The sequence below is a fragment of the Charadrius vociferus genome, unplaced genomic scaffold, assembly GCF_000708025.1.
Source record: "Charadrius vociferus isolate BGI_N301 unplaced genomic scaffold, ASM70802v2 scaffold429, whole genome shotgun sequence".
Lineage (NCBI taxonomy): Eukaryota > Metazoa > Chordata > Aves > Charadriiformes > Charadriidae > Charadrius > Charadrius vociferus.
The window spans coordinates 1050863-1073473 of NW_009650250.1; the positions used below are offsets into that span (position 1 = coordinate 1050863).

Here is a 22611-nt window from a genome sequence, read left to right on the forward strand (position 1 = left end):
GCTGTATTTGATGCATACACTCTCAGTGCGGGAGGTGGACAGAAGAGGTGAAATGAGAAGAACGGAGTTTTTTATCCGCTACACATGCAAATCCCCAAAGTCTCAAAGGGTTTTGAACATAATAGACTATTACACTCATTCCAGCTGTTCCATACGCTTCACCTGAACACTTCATACCCTTTTCTTGCTTTTCCAAGTTAGACTTCCTCTGTGTTTCTTTCACTCAAATTTCATTCGATTTAAAACATTAGTGTGGCATCAGCTACTGAAGTTTCTTACTTTTTTTCTTTTTCGTTGATTTTGTTATGTTTTATACTTTCTACAGTTCCCTTCTCTCTATATCCAGTTATTTTGATTTTTTAAATATACAGCTACTCAGGTTGCTATTTTTAAAGGTGTTTACAGACATTAGGAACATAAATCATACTGGCAGTCGTCACGCACTAGACATTTAAGCCTCTTCAGTTTCTCTGACAATTTTATCCTTCAACTTTCAAATGCCCTGATAAGTCACCACATTGATCTCTTTTTTTTTAAGCATGAATACACCATGCTTTCTCAACTTCCACATGCACACAGCAAATAAAAGGCAATCACCTGAGCCATTTGTAAAGCAAGGTGGTATAGCTTAAGGGAAATACTGTCTTCTTTTATGTTTAAACCAAAGAAGTTAGAGCATTTTCTGAAGTTCCCCTTCCCCTAAAGTACGCCCAAACAAAGGAAAAAAGAAAACACACGCACAAAACACACAAAAGCCACTATCAGTCTTTACCACAAAAATATGGTGTTAAGACCTGTGGAATAAAGGAGAAGGTATAATAAGCGAGCAAATATATGTATTTACTTGCACTCGTGACTCAATCACAGCTAGTGGAAGGAAGAATTGTCTGCAGAAAGACCAGATCTCAGGGCAACTGGGATAAGTCAAGATGCCTCTACAGAAAGGCCCTGAAAATTCCTGCTAGATTTGGGTTACTGTCTTGGACATCCTCCTAGGAGTCTTTCTGGTGGAAATGATGCCTGAGAGACTTTCTAAAGGATGTTAAGAATTAAAGGTCCACTACTGGACTGACTGGATTCCCTCTAAGGCTCAGCACTCAGTGTTATATTGTTTTGCTCTATCGTGTCACAGATCCTAAGTGCAAAGGCTTTTTGCAGGGTCAGGGCAGGGATGAATAGATGCAAATGCTCTCCATACAGAGGAAAAGAAAACCGTGCAGAAAGAACCTTCTGTTTTTCACCAAATATGTGTTCCTCCACAGCTAAATCTGAGGAAAGGCCTATATGGAAACAACTGACAATAAATGAGAATTGATCTCTCACTCAAATAATATAAACAAGACAAGAATGACTTTCTGAGCTTTTAAAAGTTCTTCTGAGCTGTAACATATTTTTGCTGCAATAATAAAAAGTGAGGCTGTCTAAATAATTGAATACCAGCAGTTCCATGGTAGTTTTACTCTAAGAAATATCATCTCTTCCCAGTTCTTCTAGAGACTTCTCTAGCTTATTGCTGACTGCTTACTCTCGCTATATATTAGGCTAAAAGTATCATTTTCAGAACTTCATTTTAGCTCAGAGGAGTATTCCGCAGCCAGTAGCTCTTTACCTATTTAGAATTATACTCCCTTTCATTCGGGGAACTGTATAATGTTCTGCATTTAACATCCAAAGAGTTAAGCCTTCCTATATTAACCACCTAATCCCAAAGTAGCAAATTAGGGATCAAAAGTAATCTGTAGTATATCAGTTTAGCCATTTTAGTAATTTTCCCATTTAGTAATTTTACCCATTTCTTTGCCTTGGGGTACCTTTTGAGTGATATTTTAGCTATGTCCACTGCACACATCCAGATTATATCTCAATTTGTTCAGTGTGTCACACACACCACAGTAAGAGCTTTTGTATATCTGTTACTATATTTGAAATGTACATTAGGAAAAAAGTAATAATGTATACTCACTCATCCTAATTTCCCTTTAAGGCCTCAAATCTGTTTTGAGAGGTAATCATACCAATTCTACTGAAAGGTTAATCAAAGTATAAAGTGATTACGTGACTTACTCAAAGTGATCTGGGAAACATCTAACAAAATGGAATGAAACTCCAATGCCCCATGGCATCCAAGATATCTGCGAGGGGTAATGCAGCAATGACAGGACACTCATGTTTTTCTGTAGTGGCAGCTGGAAACACAGTAGGATGCTCCACAGCATCTCACACAGCAGCAAATACTTCTGTTTTGCATCCTTGTGCATAAAGTGAGGTACACACTTCTGTTTATGAGCCAGAACTGCTTCCTAGACTTCCTAAGCCAACTGTGCTATTAAAAAGGCAACACTCGTTCCAAAATTAAGATAATTTTTTATCATTCGGCTAGTGTTTGGAACTTAGACTTCCTTTCTTGCAGTAGCAATCTTCTAGAAAAATGAAAGTGAACTGAGAAATAGCCTTTTCTGGTCATTACAATACAGGAGGGTGCCTAGCCAATCTGAAATCTTCAGAGACGTTCTTTGGCAACAGAAGTTTTTCAATTATATCTCCTGGAGCTTTATGCATTTCAAATACTCCTCTTCCTTCTGTTGAATTTCTAGTAGATATTGCAAGCCTTTGGCTCCATGTCCAGAATCCCCGTGCCAAACGACTCTGAAAGAATCTCAGGTCTAGCTGCTTAAGATGATAATGTAAACACAAGTTCTTTGCTTGTTTTTTCATTTAGACTCATGTAATTCAGATGAAGCAAAACAAAACAGAGAAACCAATGGTGAAATGAAAATACAAAATATCATAAAATTTAATTCTGCTTGGAATCATCTTTGTTCAGCTCTGCTTAATGCAGGAACCATTGACCATACAGTGGTAATGTCTGTATTTCAACCAGTTGACCAGTTTAGGGACGTTTTGTAGCTTGGATTCCAATTGGAACTTCACTGATTAATTGAGAGCTTCAGGTATTTTCGGAGCATCCCCTCTGCATGAACACGTTCAAGGTAGGCCCATGACAATCTATGTTGGTAACCCCATGGAAGCGCTCTAACTGCCTTCTAATCCACATCAGTCCTTGTTCCACCAGCTACCATTGATAGGTCATCCTTTACATGATACAGCATCATCCATTTTGGAACTTATCTTCTCTAGAGTTCTTTTATTTATTTATCTCAAATTCTTGCAGCAGCTACACTTTGAAACATCCTTGCGTGTTTAGGTAACTTATGTTCTCAGCTTCCTTAGTAAGACAAGTGCCAGTTATATCAATTATATCTTAACTAACAATAAAATACATGAGCAGAATTGTGCAGTCTTCACTATTACGTTCACAGTATTGTTATGGCACTGAATCATTACTGCACATGTGGAAACAAGTTGCAGGGCCCCTGCCTACCAATATAAAATTAGCTTTCAAGATTTAAGTGTGTAAGATATTAGAAAACATTTCTCTTACAGTAAATTTCTTCTGCAGTGTAGCACTAATTCATGATTAAAGAATATAATTTTCTCCTGTGAAGTAGAATGTATATTACTTAGAAGAAAACAAAAGAGATAAAGAAGCAGTGTATCTTTACCCTCCGCACATCTTTGCCAAATGTTTCGCTGTAGCTGGTTCCCAGTATTTCAAACTGAACATAGGGGTTGGCGCCATCTTCTCTGAACTCCATAACACCAGTAAGCCCAGTTATGTGGCCCTGAGGAAATAAGTTTCAGAAATTTTATGATAGAACAAATTTGCCTTTATAAACACTCCTTTTCATTAAAGGTATGCTAAATCTGCTTTGAAAATGTTTACACTGAACTTAAATGTGGCAATTACATGTTCTTCAATAGTTCAAACATAGTGGCAGACAAAAGATTTTTTGGGGTTTTTTTGTTGAGAAAATTACTTTAGCACTAACATATCCACTGTATATTGTGGAAAAAAGCCATTAGGTCTTCACCGTTCAGAGAGACAGACCCCAAAGAAAAGGAGAAGGAGGTGGACCGTGAGACAACAGTCCTTTCAGTGTAACTGAGGGAAGCAGGTTCAGTTCTGGGGTTGAATACAAAGGCATGAACTCCAAGTGCAAACGAAAGACTATGCCTGCTGTGCTCCCAAGAGAGGCATGAAGAAAGATGAAATTTTAAGTATTATTAAAACAGACACTTACCAACCCTCAGCCAACTTACGAAGCTAGTTGAGCTGCAGTAAGTGGAACATTAGTCTTAAACCTTATGGTTGGTTGGCCCCTTGAGCTCCTTAAGTTCTTCTCTTGGGGAAATTATTATGATGCATGCACACATCAATTTGTATGACTACTCCTAATCACACTACCACCACAGAAGGTAGCTATGAGAACAACAGAAGTAAAACACACACCACTGGAGCAAAGCTGCAGTGTGTGTAATCTGTTTGGTATAAATAATTCGCTTTTTAAATAACTGTAGATCATTCCTGGTAGTTGTAGATCACTTGCTTGTAATAAATCAAAGAAAAGTTGAATACAGGTCAAAACACTCTTCAAAAGCTAATCTCAAGTGGAAATGAAGTAACTTTTTCAATTGCTCACATAATTGTGGTTTGCCTATTCTCACCTTCTTAATAGTCTCTAGCATGGATCGTCCTCCATTCCAAGGTTTGGTGGATTTCCTCATGCAGTTCAGGCTTGCCATGCTGTGCCATTTCCTGTCCTCCAGTTTTCTGTGGAAAGCATTGGCCAGCATGAGCACACTGTCATACAGGTACAGGTTGGAAACCTGCAAACAATAATAAGAATAAGCCTCTTTGTTCATCTGAGCATCCTTTCAAAGAAACTGTAAAAACTAGCAAACAAACAAAACAAAAGAAGGCATAAGAGCAAACTAAAAGCTGGGTATGATTGACATGTTCAAGAGTGAAGACAATTCAAATATCAGTGCTCCCTCCCACCTTCTGTGTTCAAGAGCGAAGACAATTCAGACAAATATCAGTGCTCCCTCCCACCTTCTTCCCTGCTTGGCACCCGGGCCCTTCTGGCCAGGGGACTCTGGCACACTTGCATTGCCTGTGCATCACCTACACCACTGCAATGCAGTGCTGTAAAGACGTAAGAGATCACAGTTCAAATATAAACTCAAGCTATGGAAGGAGTACAGCTATCGATCAAGGAAAGAGAAGGATTGCTGCTTTGTCAGTCCCTTCAGCAAGGAGAAAAAGACAGAATAGAACTAAGTTCTTGTTCTTTTTGTTCATTTGAGCAATCTTGGTAATTTCTGGCACAGCAAAATATAATACTAATGCAACTGTTTAGGACAGCGGGAGGAGAACTGCCAGAGTTATTTTGGTCTTATCATCTCTCTCCACCAAATATACAGGAGACTGGTTACTATTCTGTTTTCTCTGGAGCTATTGATTTTAGCTTCCTTATTCTTCAATTTACACGGGAGATAACAAGAACAATAATTGATGACAAAGGCTCCAGTAAGAACACCACACTAGTAACACTCAACTATGTATTTCATTTTTTCAAACCAAGACATAGCCAGCAATACAAGATCAGATCTTTGACATGCAGTGGTATCCACAACAAGTGGCAAAACTTTAGCAGTGGAAGTTGGCTGAGAGAAGTGATTTTAAAAAAATAATTAGATACTCTGCACCTGTTTCCAGAGTTTACATGAACTTTTCTTCAAAACTATGCACAGACTCAGGGGTACTGATTTACTCTTTACTAAACTCAAATCACCAGTTAGCATCACTTGCCTGATACAGCTTTTTCTTTTTTTTAATTAATATTATTTAAAAGATACTCTCCTAGCTGAAGGCTTTACCCATGGTGATCCACAAATTTGCCATTTATCTTTTCGATTTCTCTAATTCATCATACAAGATGGTGCCTAGACACCAGGAAAGGGCTACATGTGGCTGCACACTTCCTACAAAAATGCCACTCAGCTGTGAAAGTTTAAACATATATTACTGTTGCATCACCGCTCCAAGTAGACTTCTGATATCATCATAAGATCCTAATCTTCAGAAACAAAATGCTTCATGTTCCATAGTCTGGAATTTCATATAAACTGAGAATTCTAGGCACTTTAAAAAGTCTTCTAGTATAAGTAAATCTGAACAAAGCAAAAATTCATTTTGAAAGACTCAAAATAGGAAGAAAATACACTAAAAAAGAGGCTGAAGATACCCACTTATTTAAGTGGCTAAACATAAAAAAGGATCTTAATGCAAAAATAATGCAAAAAACATGGGATAATATCAATGAAAATCTCCCGTCTGGCATTGCCATCTTCTTTCACTCCTTTTCTTTCCAGACTTCCTGAACAAGCAGTGCATATTCCCTATATATGCTATTTTATCCAGTTAATCCTTTGCCTTTTAAAAGAGTTTCCAAAACAGCTACTTTCTAGACTTCTTCTCTTTCTAAGAAAATGAAGTAAAGAGTTAATAAGACTCCCAGCAACTAAGGCTCTTCTTTCAGTTGCAGTTGTCTCCCTACTGTGCAGATATTTTCCAAACAACTTTCAAATAAAGCAACCAAGCGAATCCTTATTATTCAACAGGGCACTCTTCCACTTCTGTTTTAAGCTACTCTCCACAAAAAAATAAAAAAAATAAAATCTAAACAACCCCCCAAAATAAACCACCCCAAACAACACACCACAAAACCCACTTCCTTAGGAGTAGATTTTACATGTATAAGGAAAAAATGCCATTTTTTTATGTGCCATCATGATCCTCTTCGCTCCCCACTGAATTTGATTCTACACCGTCACTTTTAACTGACAACTCATTGTCTGTTGCCTTGGAACAGCCACAAATCAGAAAGGTTTTGTATTTTCTCAGTTTGGCACTGTTCTTTTTCAGTTCTGGAATAATGCAGCCTCATTCCCAAAAACAGTTTGCTTGGTTTGCGAGCAGAGAGCTCTAGGGCAAAATATAAGATGTATTTGGGTACACTGCTTTGCTTCCCTTTCTACTCTTTATGCTTTTAGAGAAGCAGCCACAGTTCTGCTGTAAGCTTGAGACTGAAAGCTTGAGAAAACTGCTTTTGATGATCTTAGCCTACACGGCCATGCATCCAACTCAAATTACCCTACGCTGTAGAGCAAAACAAAACAATCCCTTGCTTACCAACCTAATCCACTTATTTCAGTTAGACATATAACAGATTCTTTATCAATACTGTTTCACTATTTTCTTTTGAAAGAATGATATAAACTGAGTGACAGCAAGAAAGGGAGTTTCCCACTACTTAGGTTCTTCTGTCATATCTGGAGATGCCTACACCAAGGCAGAATAAAACGTTGCAGAGGACACAGCAAGTTACTTTTTGCCATGGAAAAACTATTCTGCACATCCTGTTGTACACATCCACTGGTATTTTGCCACTCCAGATCTCTTCTACTGCAAGTCTCATCCAAGAAATGAGTAGATGGTACTTTTTAATGAGCATAATAATCATATAATCATACTGTAAGTATTTACTCCAGTAAAAATTATATACATGCATTAGTGCGTTTTGCCCCTTTTTTACACCCTACTCGCTGAAGAGTCAATATCCTGTGGAAGAGTAAGTTGAATTTTATTCACACCACCAACATTTACTTTTCAGAATAGAAAATACGCAAGCTAGGAAAAAAACCCCAAAACACAACAGCAAAACCTCCACAACCCAGGCTGCTTTTGTAATATTAAAAAAACAATTATCTTTTTTTAATATTGTATTTGTTCAGTCTGCTAGTTAAGTCCACCCTGCTAAGGTCAGAACCCTTTAAAACTCATAAAAAGCATGACTCAAAACATCTGATTTTGCACAGTGATCAAAATTCTGTGTGTAAACAGCGTACTTATTTAAAAAAGAGAAGGCAGGATGTTCACATGATAGTATTGTTTTGGTAGTCCTCTAGGTCAAGAATCACTTCTTTGAAGTGCAAAAAATAATCAAGAACAATCAAAAATATCCTGGTAACTTAGAAAATAATGTCCTTTTGAGCCTTCACAGTGTGCAGAGCATAACCCAGTTCCTGAACATTCATGGTAGTAGAGATTAAATGTCTTTGCCTAATTCCAAATGGGAACTAGCTTTATGCTAGAAAACAGAATTATGGAACCAGGTCAAATCTGATGCCTGAGTAGTGTTGTGTGAGTGTAGCTGAACAGTTGATTCTTTCAATACCTACAGTAAGATTTGATATTAAATTGCTGTGAGGTACCTTTCTATCTTCTTTTTTGCTAATTCCTTTCTGAGTTAGAAAAAAAAAGAATACTTAAACTCCTCAAATATGCTCCTCTTCTCAAAATGGTATTCACTTTCTACCTGAATTTATTACCATGTATGTGTTTTCCTGTAGAAAAAAGTTATTTAAAACAAGACACAGAAGTTCCAGCCTATCTCACAGTAAACCCAGGGCTGTAATAACTTCAATTTTTTTTTTCCTATTATATTCCTTTTAATACAGTAAAGTCTCAGCATATGTACTAGATTGTATTTGCGACATGAGTTTGCTGTAACCTCCAGAATAGTGGTGCTGTGAAAAGAAAAAAGGTTCAGTGGACAAAGCCTGTATACACTTGTTACTGCAACTGCACACATATTTTAATTTTCAGCTACCTGCGGAAGTCCCTCTGAATATAAAACATGATCCCTAAGAGGGAATTTGTGTGACACACGAGAGATCAGCTATACTCTGTTTCCACCAGTGCTACCATAAGAAAGACGCATGAGAAAATAGTAAATTTCAAAATTAGTCTTTAGGTAGCATTCAGAATTGGTAGCAAAGCAAGAGAAAAGAAAAAAATAAGGCAACATACTCGGCTGCTTTGGATTTTTCCATGCTCTGGAACATTTCTTACTTCCCCTATTTATATATTCCCAGGGGGAACCAGAGGAGGGAAGGACATATGTCTGCCTGCAGGGATTCCCCTTCATAGAACAAAAATTTCTAGATTAGAACAAAGTATTTAATTTCTGTCCTATTTGGAGGATGAAACAGTAATTTTAAGTTCCTCTTTCACTTCATAGATGAGAGCTGTAAGAGCTGGAGGTGGTGTGACTGAAATGCTTTTTGATTTACCTGCTATAAGAACGAGGGTAACTGTTTCATCAATATATTAGGGAGTTTGCCCTGTACACGAGTGAACTTAGGCATGTTCTGCTATGTCTTCTAAAAATTATTCCAGACTTTATGAACTTTGATTTTGCAATGAAGAAAAAGTCCACCATACATTAGTAGAGCAGAGCAGAAATTTTCTATGAGAATGGAAATCTCTCCCTATAACTTTATTAAATGTCATTTTATAGAGGTTTTTCTGTGAATTCCATAAGATTTTCCAGAGTGATTTTACTTTCAAAGTTAGACATGAAGATAGCTTTTAGCTCCTTCAGAGGCACTAATCATAGACAAGTGCTCTTCTGGGAAGGCCAGCAAGCCACAAAGAATGACCCCAACTTCTGAGTTGCCAGCAGAGCCAGAAGTCTAGCCAGACAGGACCACTGAAGAGACCAGCTGGGAAGACAAGCTGACACCCAGATGCCACTGCTTCAAAACCTCATTCCCAAGCTGGGCATCTGCACCCTGCTGCTGCCAAAATCACCCCGTGAGCGGCAACAGCAGTCAGCTCCAAGGATGAAGCAGATGGAAGAGGAGCTCAGACCTAGCGCAGCCTGCCAGCAGCAGAAACCCTTGCTGCCTGGGGAGTGGTATCATTGTGTTTGCGTATGCACACACCAGCGTGCCCTAAAACTGTGTTTCAACTTTCTAAGTTCAAGTACTGCCAAACACCACCACGCGCTTGTGTCTCTAATGACAGGATGCATCTTACTAGGACCAGTGAAAATCGATGGATAGTTTACTTATGGTATAAGGTGTGCTTACAAGGATATTGTTAGGGTGGAGAGACTGAAAATTTGACTTATTTTATTTTCTTAAATTAGTTTGCAGAGGCCATTGTGAGACCTTGTGTGAATGCCTATGTTTTAAATACATGCTTTGCTGCTCACGGAGAACAAAATCACAGCCAGCAGCCTGGCATTCATGAGAAAAAACAGAGTCAAAAAACAAACGTTCATTAAAGACTCAAATGTCAGCGTCAAACTTCCAAAGGGCTATTTATTATCACCAAGGCAAACGAAAGCCTGAATAAAATTTTCCTAAAGCCACAGAAAAACAGACCTCAATTGTATATTTATTCAAGCCTTCTGACAGTTAGGAATCTAACTAGAGTATTATTTAGTGCTTTGCCCATTCTAGTTTTAAGTGTTTCAAACAATGGCACTTCCAAAGATTTCTTTGGAAGACTGCAACCTCAGAATCCCTTTTTTATTGATAAGCAGCTTCTCTTTCCTTTTTAATCCCCCCCACCCCTTTTTATAGCAAGTTACACATCTAGCACCACTTTTCCCTGTCTACAGTTTCTATTCTCTGAATGCTTACTGTCCTTCAGCTATTTATGATGAGTATTTGTCATGATTATGAATGTTTTTTTTACTCAGTATGTTTTATAACAACATGTTAACAATAATACAAGGCCTAGATTACCCAGTAATGCTCAAGCTTGTTAGCTGCAGGCATTGGCTTTGCTCACTAAACGTCTCAAGAATTTGGCACAGCTAGCACTAACTGTCCCGGGAAAGTCTAGCAGGAGACATTTGATAAAGAAAACCGAACACAACTAAGAGTCAGACGGGAGGACAAGAGGTAATATTGGAATTGCAGAACAGAGTATAAGATTATCGTTCTACCCTACCTCATTTATAAATAAATATGGGTGCAAATTAGGTTTCAGAGGCAATAAAAAATGAAAAATGGAGGTACTGACCCTTTTGTCTAGCCACTGTTGTCCGCTCCCCAATAGAGCGCTGAACAGAAATCCAATGAAATAATTATGCAAATAGAGAACTCTAGCACTCAGAAGAGGTAGTCTGAGCTGAGAGGAAAAGCTCGCTCCAGAACGTAGCTGGGATTCTAGCCTCCAGAGCACTCACAAAATCCCACATGGCCAGAGGACAACCGCAGTTGTTTGGGTATTTTTAGTGAATTCTTCTGCTAACACATGTTGCATAAAACACGTGCCATCGGGCTTCAGGGAGAGATTATGTCATGCAATGGGCAGTAAAGTCAGTTTAGGGATACTTTTCATTCATGAGGAACTCTCAAACAGTTTCACTGTAATTGAACATCTGGCCTAAAGTCCAAATTAAACTTTGCTAAAGAGACATGCAAATATAGGTTTGCAACGTAAGGAAAAGAAAAATGTGGCTCATTAATCCTTGATGGGAGAAAGTGAATGCTTTAATAGGGCTTAATCAATATTTACTACCCCAGTAGCATTTATCAGTAGTGTAATAACAACAGTCTAAACAGCTGAAATGACAGTAAGGCTATTTGGCTGGACAAAATTGCAGGATCAGGCCCTTAAGTTTAGGTGGCCAAACTCATCTCCAAAAAATAATTCCAGTTACAGTAGTCAAATTGCAGTCATCCCTGAAGAGAAGACAGTTCATAAATAAACACACAGCTCTGTAGGAGCAACTGCTAAGAGATGCCTACAAAGATGTCTGACAGTCAAGTCTTTGAAGAATGAAATTTTTACAAAGGGAGAAGAGCAGCTGTTCTAATGAACACCCTCCTACACTTCTCAACAGTTTTCTCTTCAGCTATGTCAAAGCAATACCTGGAATAGTTCTTCAGTAGAGAGGTTGGACTCTGAATCCTGTGAGGAATAACCTCATTAATTTTGTGACACAGTTTGCTGGAGTTTCCTTTTTGCCTTTTTAATCTTACTATATATTTTGGACCATGCTAAATGATTTCAGATACACCATGTCCCTGTAATGTTTTAATATAAATAGAATCTCACATAGATTGAATTTATTAACTTTATAAATAGCAAATACAGGAAGAAACAAATGAATGTGAATTACATTTCTACGAAGAAATCTTTCTTCAAAAACATAAACAGAAAAAATTGATTTGGAGTTTATGAATACAGCATGAATAACCTGATGAAAGAAAAAAGATTTTCATCAAAAATTAAGTTTGTGGACAAGCTTCAAAACTAATATTTAAAGGGGAAGATTTTGGAAAGAAGCAGCTTATGCATTAAAATTTCTTCAAATCGACTCTGTAACACTAAATAATCTAAACAGTTTGATAGCGGTAATCCCACCAAACACCATGCAAATGCCATGCAGGGATACATACTGGGCCTATCTAGGACTAACCAGATTTAACTATAAATCCTGAAGTGTGTCAGTATTCTCTCTCCAGATGAGGCAATACTGACAATGCTGCTGGACCAAATCACAGGATACTCATCGCCGATGGAAGAAAGCAAATTCTAACCTTTCTTTTTTCCACTTATAAGAAAGTAGGAGAGATGGACACAGAAAATCATATACGAAGAATAAGAAAGAGATAAATGTAGCCCTCTGAAGTCAAATAAAATGACCAAGACAGGAAACTTTACAAAGCTTTTCCTCCAGTTGAAGCCGAAACCCAGCTGGGTATATTATATGTGCAAGAAATAAGGGCACAAGCAAAATTTTGACAAGTGGGTTGATGGAATAAGATTGGATTTCCGCAAAGCATTCAGAACAGACGAGATTTTGGATGAGCTTGCAGAACAGCCTGATCTTTAAAAGCCTTGTCATAACGCCAGACTGGGATGATCACCCACTGAAAAACAACTTTCCAGGATATGATACTAAAGACGCTGAGAACAAAATCGTTCCAAAAAGATTTTAATTAATTTAGCCAGAACAAAGTTAATAATCCATGACGTAAATGTTTATTTCTTTACTAGCTTGTTAAAAATGCTAAATTCTCCCCTATAAAAATCTTGCAGCTAGAGGCTGACAGAGATTAGGTTATTCTTCTTCAAAGTCATTAAATAAATAATTAACCAACAATAGCTGGTAAGTTACCTTGACAACAAAGAATTATTAATATGAGATTGCCCAAGGGAGAATGAGCCAGGGATTTCCAAACTGTGGTGTTAATCAAACTACTTCAAAGCAACGCAAGGACTCGGTGCTGGCAGGCGGTCACTGCCTCTGGTGGATTCATGCAGCCTGACACGGAGCTGGGAGCTACTGCAGCCTCTGGCAAGAGGGGTAATTTAGTGATGTATTTCTGTACAGCAAAAGGTCAAAACTATTTTTTAAGCAAGAAAAAGGAAACAGAAGATTGGAAGTACCTGAATTGCAGGACCATTAATAACATGTCAGTCATACTTGGAAATTAATATGAGCTGTATGCCCACAAGGTGTTACGTAAGACATTTTGGCAAAGTCTCTGGGAAAAAATGTAGCTATGGAACTCTTCAGATACAACTGCACACGCTAAAGCTTCCTATATTCAATCTGTAGAAACTTACAGATAACACAAGATATACTGGGGGCAGCTGATTTGAGAGACCTCACATGTGCCCTTTCATGATATTTCATTCCAGCGTGGCTGGACGTGACAGCTATGGATGGAATCAACTTCCAAAAGGCCAACTTTATACCTCCCCACTTCTGTATATCTCTTTCTTGTTTCTAAGTTTGTAGAGAAGGAACTAATGGGCAAAGAATAACATTACTGTTCCATTCTCTTAAAGACAGTTTCTAAAGTGGTATAATATTTCTGGAAAATAGAAACTGGGAATGTTTTCCTTCTCAAACCCCTAATTTGGGAAGCAGCAGAAGAGCATCCTTCCTAAAGGGTCCTTGTCAGTGAAGTTTAGTAACAGGGCATGAGGCTATTGACACTAGTGAACCAGTTGCTGTTGTAGCAAATAATAACTTGCTCAGAGACACCCATCAGATGAGTCTCTGAACTAGATTATGCATAAACCAGCATAGACAGCAATGCTCAAAATCTTGCTGTAATGTAAGATTGTTCCCCAATGAATGATTTGTTGGTGCAGGATAGATAATTTTTTCAACATACTGAAAATTGCTTTGATCCTCTGAAATGAGCGGCCTTTGTTCTTATTACAGAATACCTCAAAGTTACTAGCAAAGATCAAAAGTGTCTTTTCCTTCTAAGCCAAAATAGGCATAGACATACAGAAAGAATAGACAGTCCTCAGAACTACAGTGCATGTGATTGGCATTTCCCAAACTTTGCCACCTCTATGACAGACCCTGAGTCAGCAGAGGGTCTCTTCAAGAAGGAAATATCCATAACACTCCCTTTAAAGGATTTCAGTTTCTGCAACTAAAACTTTTTAGCAGGGCACAAACAAGTAAAACAAAGATCCCCCATCATGTTCCGTGGAAAATCCTGACCTACCCACTTCTCTTCCTGAGAATCTCCCTAGCTTTCCTGGTTTCTCATAAGCCTTACTTCTTGCTCTGCAGAAGCTCTTCCAAGCCAGCCCAAGCTACACTCTGGGAAGGATCCCACACCACCTTCCTGACCACGTTGCAGCAGCCCAAACTGACAACAGTCCCCTCCCCACTGCCTAAGCAAGCTCCTTCTAGATTCACACTAGTACACAATACTCATATGCTTGCCAACTCACAGGCTCAACTGCTGTGTCCTCTCTCAATCCATCTCAAGTTAAGATTAAATTTGTAATAAAAAGGTTCTATTCAAGCTTATATGCTCAGTCTCACTGAAGTTTTCAATTTTATCCAACAGCTTCAATAGTGCTAAAATTGAGATTCTTGACAGTGTCTGAAGGAAACCAGAAACATATGGAGTCCCACTGAAAGTCCAAGACCTGTGTTTCTAAATCATGGCACTATCCTTGGAAATAGCACCTAAAATTATATTTAAATTACTGCAAGAAAAATTCTGCTATCTGGAATAAATTGCCAAGAAATCTTGAGATGTTGCTTACACTAGAGACAAATCTGTTACCAAAATCTGGAACTTGAACTCATAGTGCATATTTCACACGCTCAAACAATTATCAGCTGCTAGAGACTTCTGAGACTATTGAAATGGGACAGATTGAATACATCAGCTGGATTCAGTCCATTTAACTAAATATGAAATGCTCCACAGCCCAATACCTATCAGAGTTCTGTTATTCTCCCAGATTAACTCTTTCACAACATATATCTAACGAGCATAAAAGCAAGCAGTAACAGCACAAGACTATAAAGGCACAATTTTTTCTTTTCTCAAATAAAAAAAGATTCTTAAGAGAACCAAATATCCCAAATGAGCTCTGAATTAGTGTAACCAGTTGGTAGTACTTTATGGATATAACATCACATCTAAAGCATTCAGTCCTGGGAAATAAAATGAATAATTACATCAGGAAAAGTTGACCACAAAGTTTACATGCCTAGATTTATCTGTAATCATTTTACTCTTCCTCTGAAGTAACACAGTCACAGAAAACTATCTCATGTCAAATTCCTAAGATGGACTTTTCTGCTGGGTGCAGCTACTGACCTGCAGCATCTGAAGATAGCCTTCCTGTGGATCGCACAGCAGTGATGATATTCGGTGATTGTTCCTCATGCATCTCTGATTGTTGTCCCTTGAGAGAGGGAAAATTTGCCGGATAACTGTCATCCTCCCCAGAGCACTATGTACCAACTCTAATATTTCATTATCAGTGATTTCCTGTGAATGGAGACACAATGTTTTAAAAACATGTATTTGCCCAGATATTTTACACATTCCTTTCATTACTTGATAGAAGTTTTTAAAAAGAAAATAGAAGAAAAAAGTTATGGATGCACATGCTTAGTTCTAGGTCAAATATTCTTATTTTTTGGTTAATAACAATGGTATTTTTTTACGCATCACCTGAAACAAAAGAAAACAGCTTAACCCAATACCATCTGTTTTGGCAATACTAACATACTTCAGAGCTAGTTCCTCACAGAAAAGCACCAAGATGGTCTCAATAGGTTTCTATGTAAAAACCAATAGCCGTCAACCCAAATCTGTATCGAAAGAGTTTTGATTTAACAGAATAGAACCTCACTACCTCCGCAGAACAAAACAACAAATGGAAAATGTAACCATCTTTAGGAAACATGGCCCTAAGAAACACACCCAAGAACAACATGACAAGAAAGTACTTTTCTCATAAGAACAGTAGATCATTTCTTCAGACTAATCCTGATAATGACTTAAGGAAGTCTTTTGATGTTATCTGTATTAGGAAATACAAAATAGGAGGAACTTCACGGAAGCGATTGATACATTTAGGAATGCAAGTTCCTGCACACAGGATAATACGGGATGAGATATAAGGAGATCTCAAGGACAGGCAGCTCTTCTTTCCAGGCTTCACACTTTCTAAAGCTTCTCTGCAGACCTTCCACGTCCCAGCCTCCTAAATCCATCCTGGGGCAGAGCCTGCATCTCTAGCCCTTATATTGGGGCTGAAGCCAAGTCAGCTACATGCTTTACATACTTTGTATTTCAAAAAAGCCCAGAAAACCAAAATCTCCTTCTTTAACCCACGATAAATAGTTTGAAAGTCACAGGATTAACTGATCCTGAAACGACAGCAGCGGTACAGCTTGTGATGGCCATTTCCTGCCAGGAGCTCACTGTGAGGAAGGACAGGCCGACTGCATTCGTTCCCCCAGGCGCCTCCTCCACAGGGAGCAGCTTTACATCCCAGCTCCTTATCGCTACCACCAGCGGCGTCTGCATGTCACATCAGCCCATCTCCAGCACACGTTGGCTGCAGAGCTGGGCCAGCCCACTGCCCAGCCTGCACAGGGCTGCTCGGAGCTCCTTGCAGGGTAAGGGGCTACAAATAATTCATGTTGCTCTACTTGTTCGGTCAACAGGGCCCACATCTTATGATGTGTCATCAGCAGAAGTGAACCTGGCTCTGTAATTTAACATTAAAGAAATATTTTGTTTTCTTGCCATTTTCGCTGTCAAGCTGTGAGCAAAATGACCATGGGGTTATTATAATTACTTGTTATGGTTGACTAGTACTGTAGCTCTGGCTCAATTTAGTTGTTCTTTGCCGATTTCCCATCATTTTTTTAGGAACGTGTATTTTTAGCTTTGCAGAAGGTGAAATTCATTGCATTAACCACAGACCAACTGGTGTGGCATGAAAACAGAAAATAAATATATTCTTATAGAAGCCAAAAATTTCGAGGCTTAATAGAAAATGCTGGGCAGCACCTGTAGCCTTGCAGGGAAACACCAAAGGAGACCCACAAGCTCTACAGATCCCTCCAGACTGCTGCCTTGGATTTCTCTCCTTTGGGGCTGAGGGGTGTTAAAGCCACACAAGTGTGTCTAAGCTGCTGTCTGAGGGAGAGACAATTTTATGGGACACCTTTAACTCATAACCCCCTAGGCTGCATCCCTTGGCAGGCTAACTCAGACTGAGTGGCTGGAAACAGAAAACAAAAAAGATCACGAATCATCCAATCCTTCTGTCCTCCTTCACTCCCTAAGTGATGCCCAGCCTTTCAAAGGCGTCTCATAACCTGCGCCGAAAATGCTTGATCTGAGATGTTTAAGCCTGTATGTAGCAGACCAGAACTGCTTCCTCCATGGGATTTCCAGAGGTAAGGTAGCAGAGAAGATCAATTACATTAGACACATTAACCCAGGTTCTCCCCCACTTAGCTATAGGCACCAAGTGAGTCCTGAACATAAAACCCTAGTCACTGCACAGCCAAAGAAGAAAAATGGGAGCTTCTGGAGGGAAATTCAGAACCTAAATTGGGCTAAATCTGACTTTGAAGAGCCACCTTTTTCTGCCTGGAGGGCCAACAGTAGCTAAATCCTTCAGTGCCTCAGTTCAGTACACACCACCAAGGGGAACAGAGCCCCTGTATTTTTTTCAGCTGATGGATATTCATACCAACAAACGAGCCATTCCTTTTAGAAATTGGGTTCCTCTTCAGAAATATAAAAGCATAAAAATAAAAAAAGTTGTTGGAAGAGCTGGGAACAAAAGGTCTATGTCTGCACTTTTGAGCTGGTGCTCTCAAAATCAAAGGTAACTCTGGGCCTTTCCATGCCAGTTCCCAGGGTCGTACAGCCACAGGCTTCACCGCAGGGCACCTCGGGCACATCCAGGAGTGGGACAGCATGGCTGAGTGCCTGAACTGCAGAGGAGAACAGGTCACCACCATCCCACACCAGACTGGCCAGCTGTGGCTTCCCTGGCCAGGGCCCTGCACCCCTTCCTCTTGCCTGGCAGAGGCAGACCCTGCAGACTCGTCTCCAGAAAGCTCACTCACGGTCCTGGCTTAGCAGCACGTGAAACCTTAAATGTCACATGCAGAAAGGTCACCTGCATTCCAACTGCGATAAATTTTGGGGGGGGAGGGAGGGAAAGCAAGGAAAAAAACCCAGCCAAGAAAGGAGAAACAAGTATATGTGAAGTTGGTTACATATAAATATATATTTTAAAAAATATGTATAAAGGTTGGACCACATGATCCTTGAGGTCCCTTCCAATATGGTATTCTAGGGTTCTATGAAGTTGGCTCTCACTTTTACACCCATCAGAATAACAGCATATATCCAAAAAATAGTTCTGAGCCTTGGAGTCACAGGGGACAAAAATTTCACATTGATCTTACAATTTAAGTCTACTCATCCATTCGTTTGTTTAAAAGTAATGTGTTTTCTTTCCTGTACATGGTACAAAAATTTTCTTTACATTGTAAAATTGACAACTAAGCAAAGAATTTCATTTGGTGCTATAGGTTTTGGGGTTTTTTTTCCAAACAAATATAACCCAAATTTCCAATCTTGTTCTTGGATCATTACACAGCACAAGACGACAAACAGTAATTAGTGTTCATAGCATGCATGAATGCTGTATTCTAAGCAGAGCTCATGAGCTGGTTTGGCCAGGCAAGCGCTCCTTACAAAATTCCATATCACATGCCCACTTTTTGTCTTTCATGATCCCATGATGTTGCTACTGCAACATGGGGTAAATCTTTACTTAGTACAGATGGTGGTTTCTGCTTGTTTTAAGGGATATGCTTTAAGAAAGTTAAAGAGCTTAACTCTATTGCTTAGCACCTTTAATAGCAATTTGCACTCAGGCCTGTAAATATTGAATTTCTTAAATGAGGATGGAGGGAGAGTTCTTTATCCAGGGACAGAAGATGTTGTCTTGTCTAAGTGCTCTTATCCTGGATTTTTCCATTGCTAAGGGAAAGAATTTGGATATTCCCAATATTTCAGCAAGCACTTAAATATTTTGCTAGGCAGACATAAGTGTAAGACTGACTATTCACGCAGGCTAGTAGTAGTTCTCACCACCCAACTCAACACTGAAAGGATATTCCTTTAAAAACTATTTTCTGTTCATGTGGCATATTAATGGCAAAGTTTACTTTTCACGAATTTGTGGCATTCATTTATCTATTTGTTTGCACACAAATATTCATCATTTGGGGAATTCATTTATCTATTTATTTATCTGCACACAAAGAACTTCAGTTAGTTTGTAATACCTAGCCACATTGCTCAAGGGAATATTTAAATCTGCTCTAGTTGTGCTCTACTATCATAACACAAATTGCAAAATGAGACAATTATGTTTCACATTACAATCTCTATTTTCCTAGAGGTAATGACAGAAAATTATAAATTTTAATGACATTAATAATTTAAAGAACCAAAAGAGATTTTCAGAAAGCACATCCCTGAGAAAACTGGAGGATGAAACTGAATGGCAATGAGGATGAGGATGCTCATGGAGACAAGCTACAGATTTATGTGGAATTTTTGCATTCGGATCAATACTGTTTGTCCGGTTATTCTAATTCCCTGCAGTGCGCTACATACATCTATAAAGGGACACTTGTTGAAAATCCAGGAAACATCCTTCAATAAGCTGTTTTTTAAAATATTTGCGACAGCTTACCACATAGATAGATTTATTCAACTTTAACATTATGCTGGCTTCTCTGCATCCCACAGGAATGGACACACACAAGTATATATAAAGGTTAATCCTTTAAGACAAGAGCATAATCCATTTTTTGTAGCCCAGAAAACTTTCTAATGCAAATCTGCAAGACCACCTGTCCAACTCCCATCCTCATTGTCCTCCCACACATCCAACACTACCTCTCTTCTCTTCCTTTTACTCGAAGTGCCTAAAAATCTCTACAGGTATGTATTCATAATTTAACTGAATTAGCTCTACTTCGTGATATAAGACTGGGTGTCTAGAAGTTTTTTCTCAGATCGTGGTGAGTGCCTATACAGTAAAAGATCCTCTGATTTAACAAAATATTATTCCATACTAGAAAGTAATTATCTCAGGAAAAAAAAAACAACCACACAAAATGATAGCTGGACAAAACAAAAAAATCACCATTGATTTTAATGTGGATTTCACGGGTAAAACAACTCATCAAAGCTCATCTAACCTGCTCCTAGCTCACTAAGACTGTTTCTGGGTAATTCAACATTAGAATTAGGTCAATTCCAAACCCTACAAATTTCTTTGAGCAGGATGCAGGTACACATGCAATACAGTTTCATGTATATGTATACCTTTCAAGCATATATAAGCAAATCACACATTTTTGGGGCAAGCAGTTAATACAGTTTACCTGGAATAAAATTGGAAGAAACTATAATTGTACATTGCTAAGTTTTGCACTGAAATGTGTAACTTTCTAAATCTTAAGAAATTTCCCCCAGTGCTTCTTGTATTTCTAGTCAATTTTTTCACTTTTTTTAATCTGTGCATTTTTGTATCATTCGAAAAGATACTAGAATGCTTGCCCTATTGCATTCGTAAATTGTCATTAAAAAGTCTGCTTTTTTTCAAGAAATCATAAAGCAGGGGAAAGTGTAAAAGATTTATTAACTTCTTGTTATCAGAGTAAACACAAGCATCATTACACAGATTGGTGCTTTTAAAAAAAATAATCTTTTGGCACTTCCATATGTAGAGAAAGACTGACCAGAATTCCAGTCTATCAGTCTTGGTTCTACCCAAGCAAAAATGAAGCCATAACAGTTTGCATATGCTCGTGGGTCTAACTATAGATCACCCAAAGTTCATGTAACACAGGAATTTCTAGGAAAAAAAAATAAAAATTCCAAAGAAAGGTGAACAACAGACACTGCATTCATAAGGGATTTTCTTCCAAAGTCATAAGTTTTCCTGAGATTACTCTAGAAGCCTTGTGCTAGGAGAACACTGTTCATCATGCATTATCTAACACCTTCCTACATGCTATCCTGGGGAAAAAAGTAGCTTGCTGAGATAGACTTTATCTGATAATTACTATTCTATTTTCTGCTCATTTTTTTTCAACATTTAAGAAATATTTTATAGAGGAAAGTAAGAAAGAAGTGCCCAGATGATAGCTGAAAAGCCACTTGATTCTTGAATCAAGAGGATGAATAACTATGGATATAATGCGCATGTCTGACATGGTGAAAGGAAAGAAAATGATTAGCAGAAGCAATGGAACTGCAGGATAGAAATGGAAAGGAGAGAGATGATGGGACAGTTTCTCGTCCCTCATATAACAAACTGCCTCCTACATACAGTGAAACAGTGGTGAAGAGAGACCTGTGAAAACAGCAGAAATAAAAGAATTGAACTAAAGTCCAGAAAAGGATTAGCAGAAATGCGTTTTGAGTGAATGCTCTGAAAGGGAAAGGAAAAAGCATCAATAATCTTTTGCTGCACTTTGTTCTGACTGATCACCTAGGTTGAATTTGGGAAAGTTTTATTAATCAGCTGAAGATCTAGAAATTCATCTGCTGGCAGCACCACCAGCTACATTTGGAAAGTGTCATCTGTCCAAAAAGGAAGAATAAGGTCAACTGCTGTCTAAAATTTTTGACTCACATTCAGGTGATGTGGATAACATCATCTCAACATGGCTCAGAGTTTCCCACCTCCCATAGCACTCTAACTTTCTGTCTAGGGCTTCTCATCACTGACGAAACATGTAGTACTCTTACTATATTTCCAAATCTTTTTATTACTTCTCCTGCAGAAATTACAAGACCTTTTCTTCCTATTTTGCTTACTCCTTCTCCTCAACTATGAGGGCTTTTTCTGACAAGTATCATCATACTTGACAAGAATTTATTCAAATACTTTACAGCTGCAATTTCTATAGTAGTTTCTCTGTGCTTACTGCCTCCAACTTTTCCCAACCAGGATCTTTTCTGTGGATAGAGAAGAGAAAAAAAATCGAAAAGCATCCTTTTCTAGACGTTAATTAGAGTTTTGTTTTATTTTTCAACTAAAGCTTACAAGAATTTCAGCTGTCTTCGAACTAGCGAACACTTTGCTTTCCTACAGATTTGGAATCCGTAGAATACTCTGTTTCTGTAGCTTCATGCTCTTTATTTCAGATTTCCTGTTGAAAGCAGGTTTTCACCAGTGATCTGGTCCCTGATTTTTTCATGTAGTTATGGTTAGCACTGTGCAAAAGCTGTAAAATAAAGCTTTTGATGATTTTTTAAAAGCCATACTTATTAAACTCAGGTTAGTAAAACAAGATCAGCTGCCTTGGTACATTCTATCAATAAAAAAGCATCTTGATTTTGCAAGACCCATTATAAACACACAACTTACCTTTCTGCTGTCCACCCTGCAGTGTTGCAGCATAGGTTGATTTGTTTGTTTTTAAACAAGACAAATAACAGCACAAGCTCTTCTTAGTGACAAAGAAATGAGCCCCTGTTCAACCTTAGAGTCAAGCTACT

At 38.4% G+C, this 22611-nt stretch overlaps 1 protein-coding gene across 1 annotated transcript in view; it reads right to left on the reverse strand.

Moving 5' to 3' along the window:
• The window catches only part of GRID1 (glutamate receptor, ionotropic, delta 1), a 540147-nt gene that overhangs the window by 97490 nt on the left and 420046 nt on the right, over positions 1 to 22611 (reverse strand). The window contains 3 exon segments of the mRNA XM_009893055.1: positions 3564 to 3683; positions 4567 to 4728; positions 15361 to 15534. Coding sequence (XP_009891357.1) covers positions 3564 to 3683; positions 4567 to 4728; positions 15361 to 15534 — 456 coding nt within the window.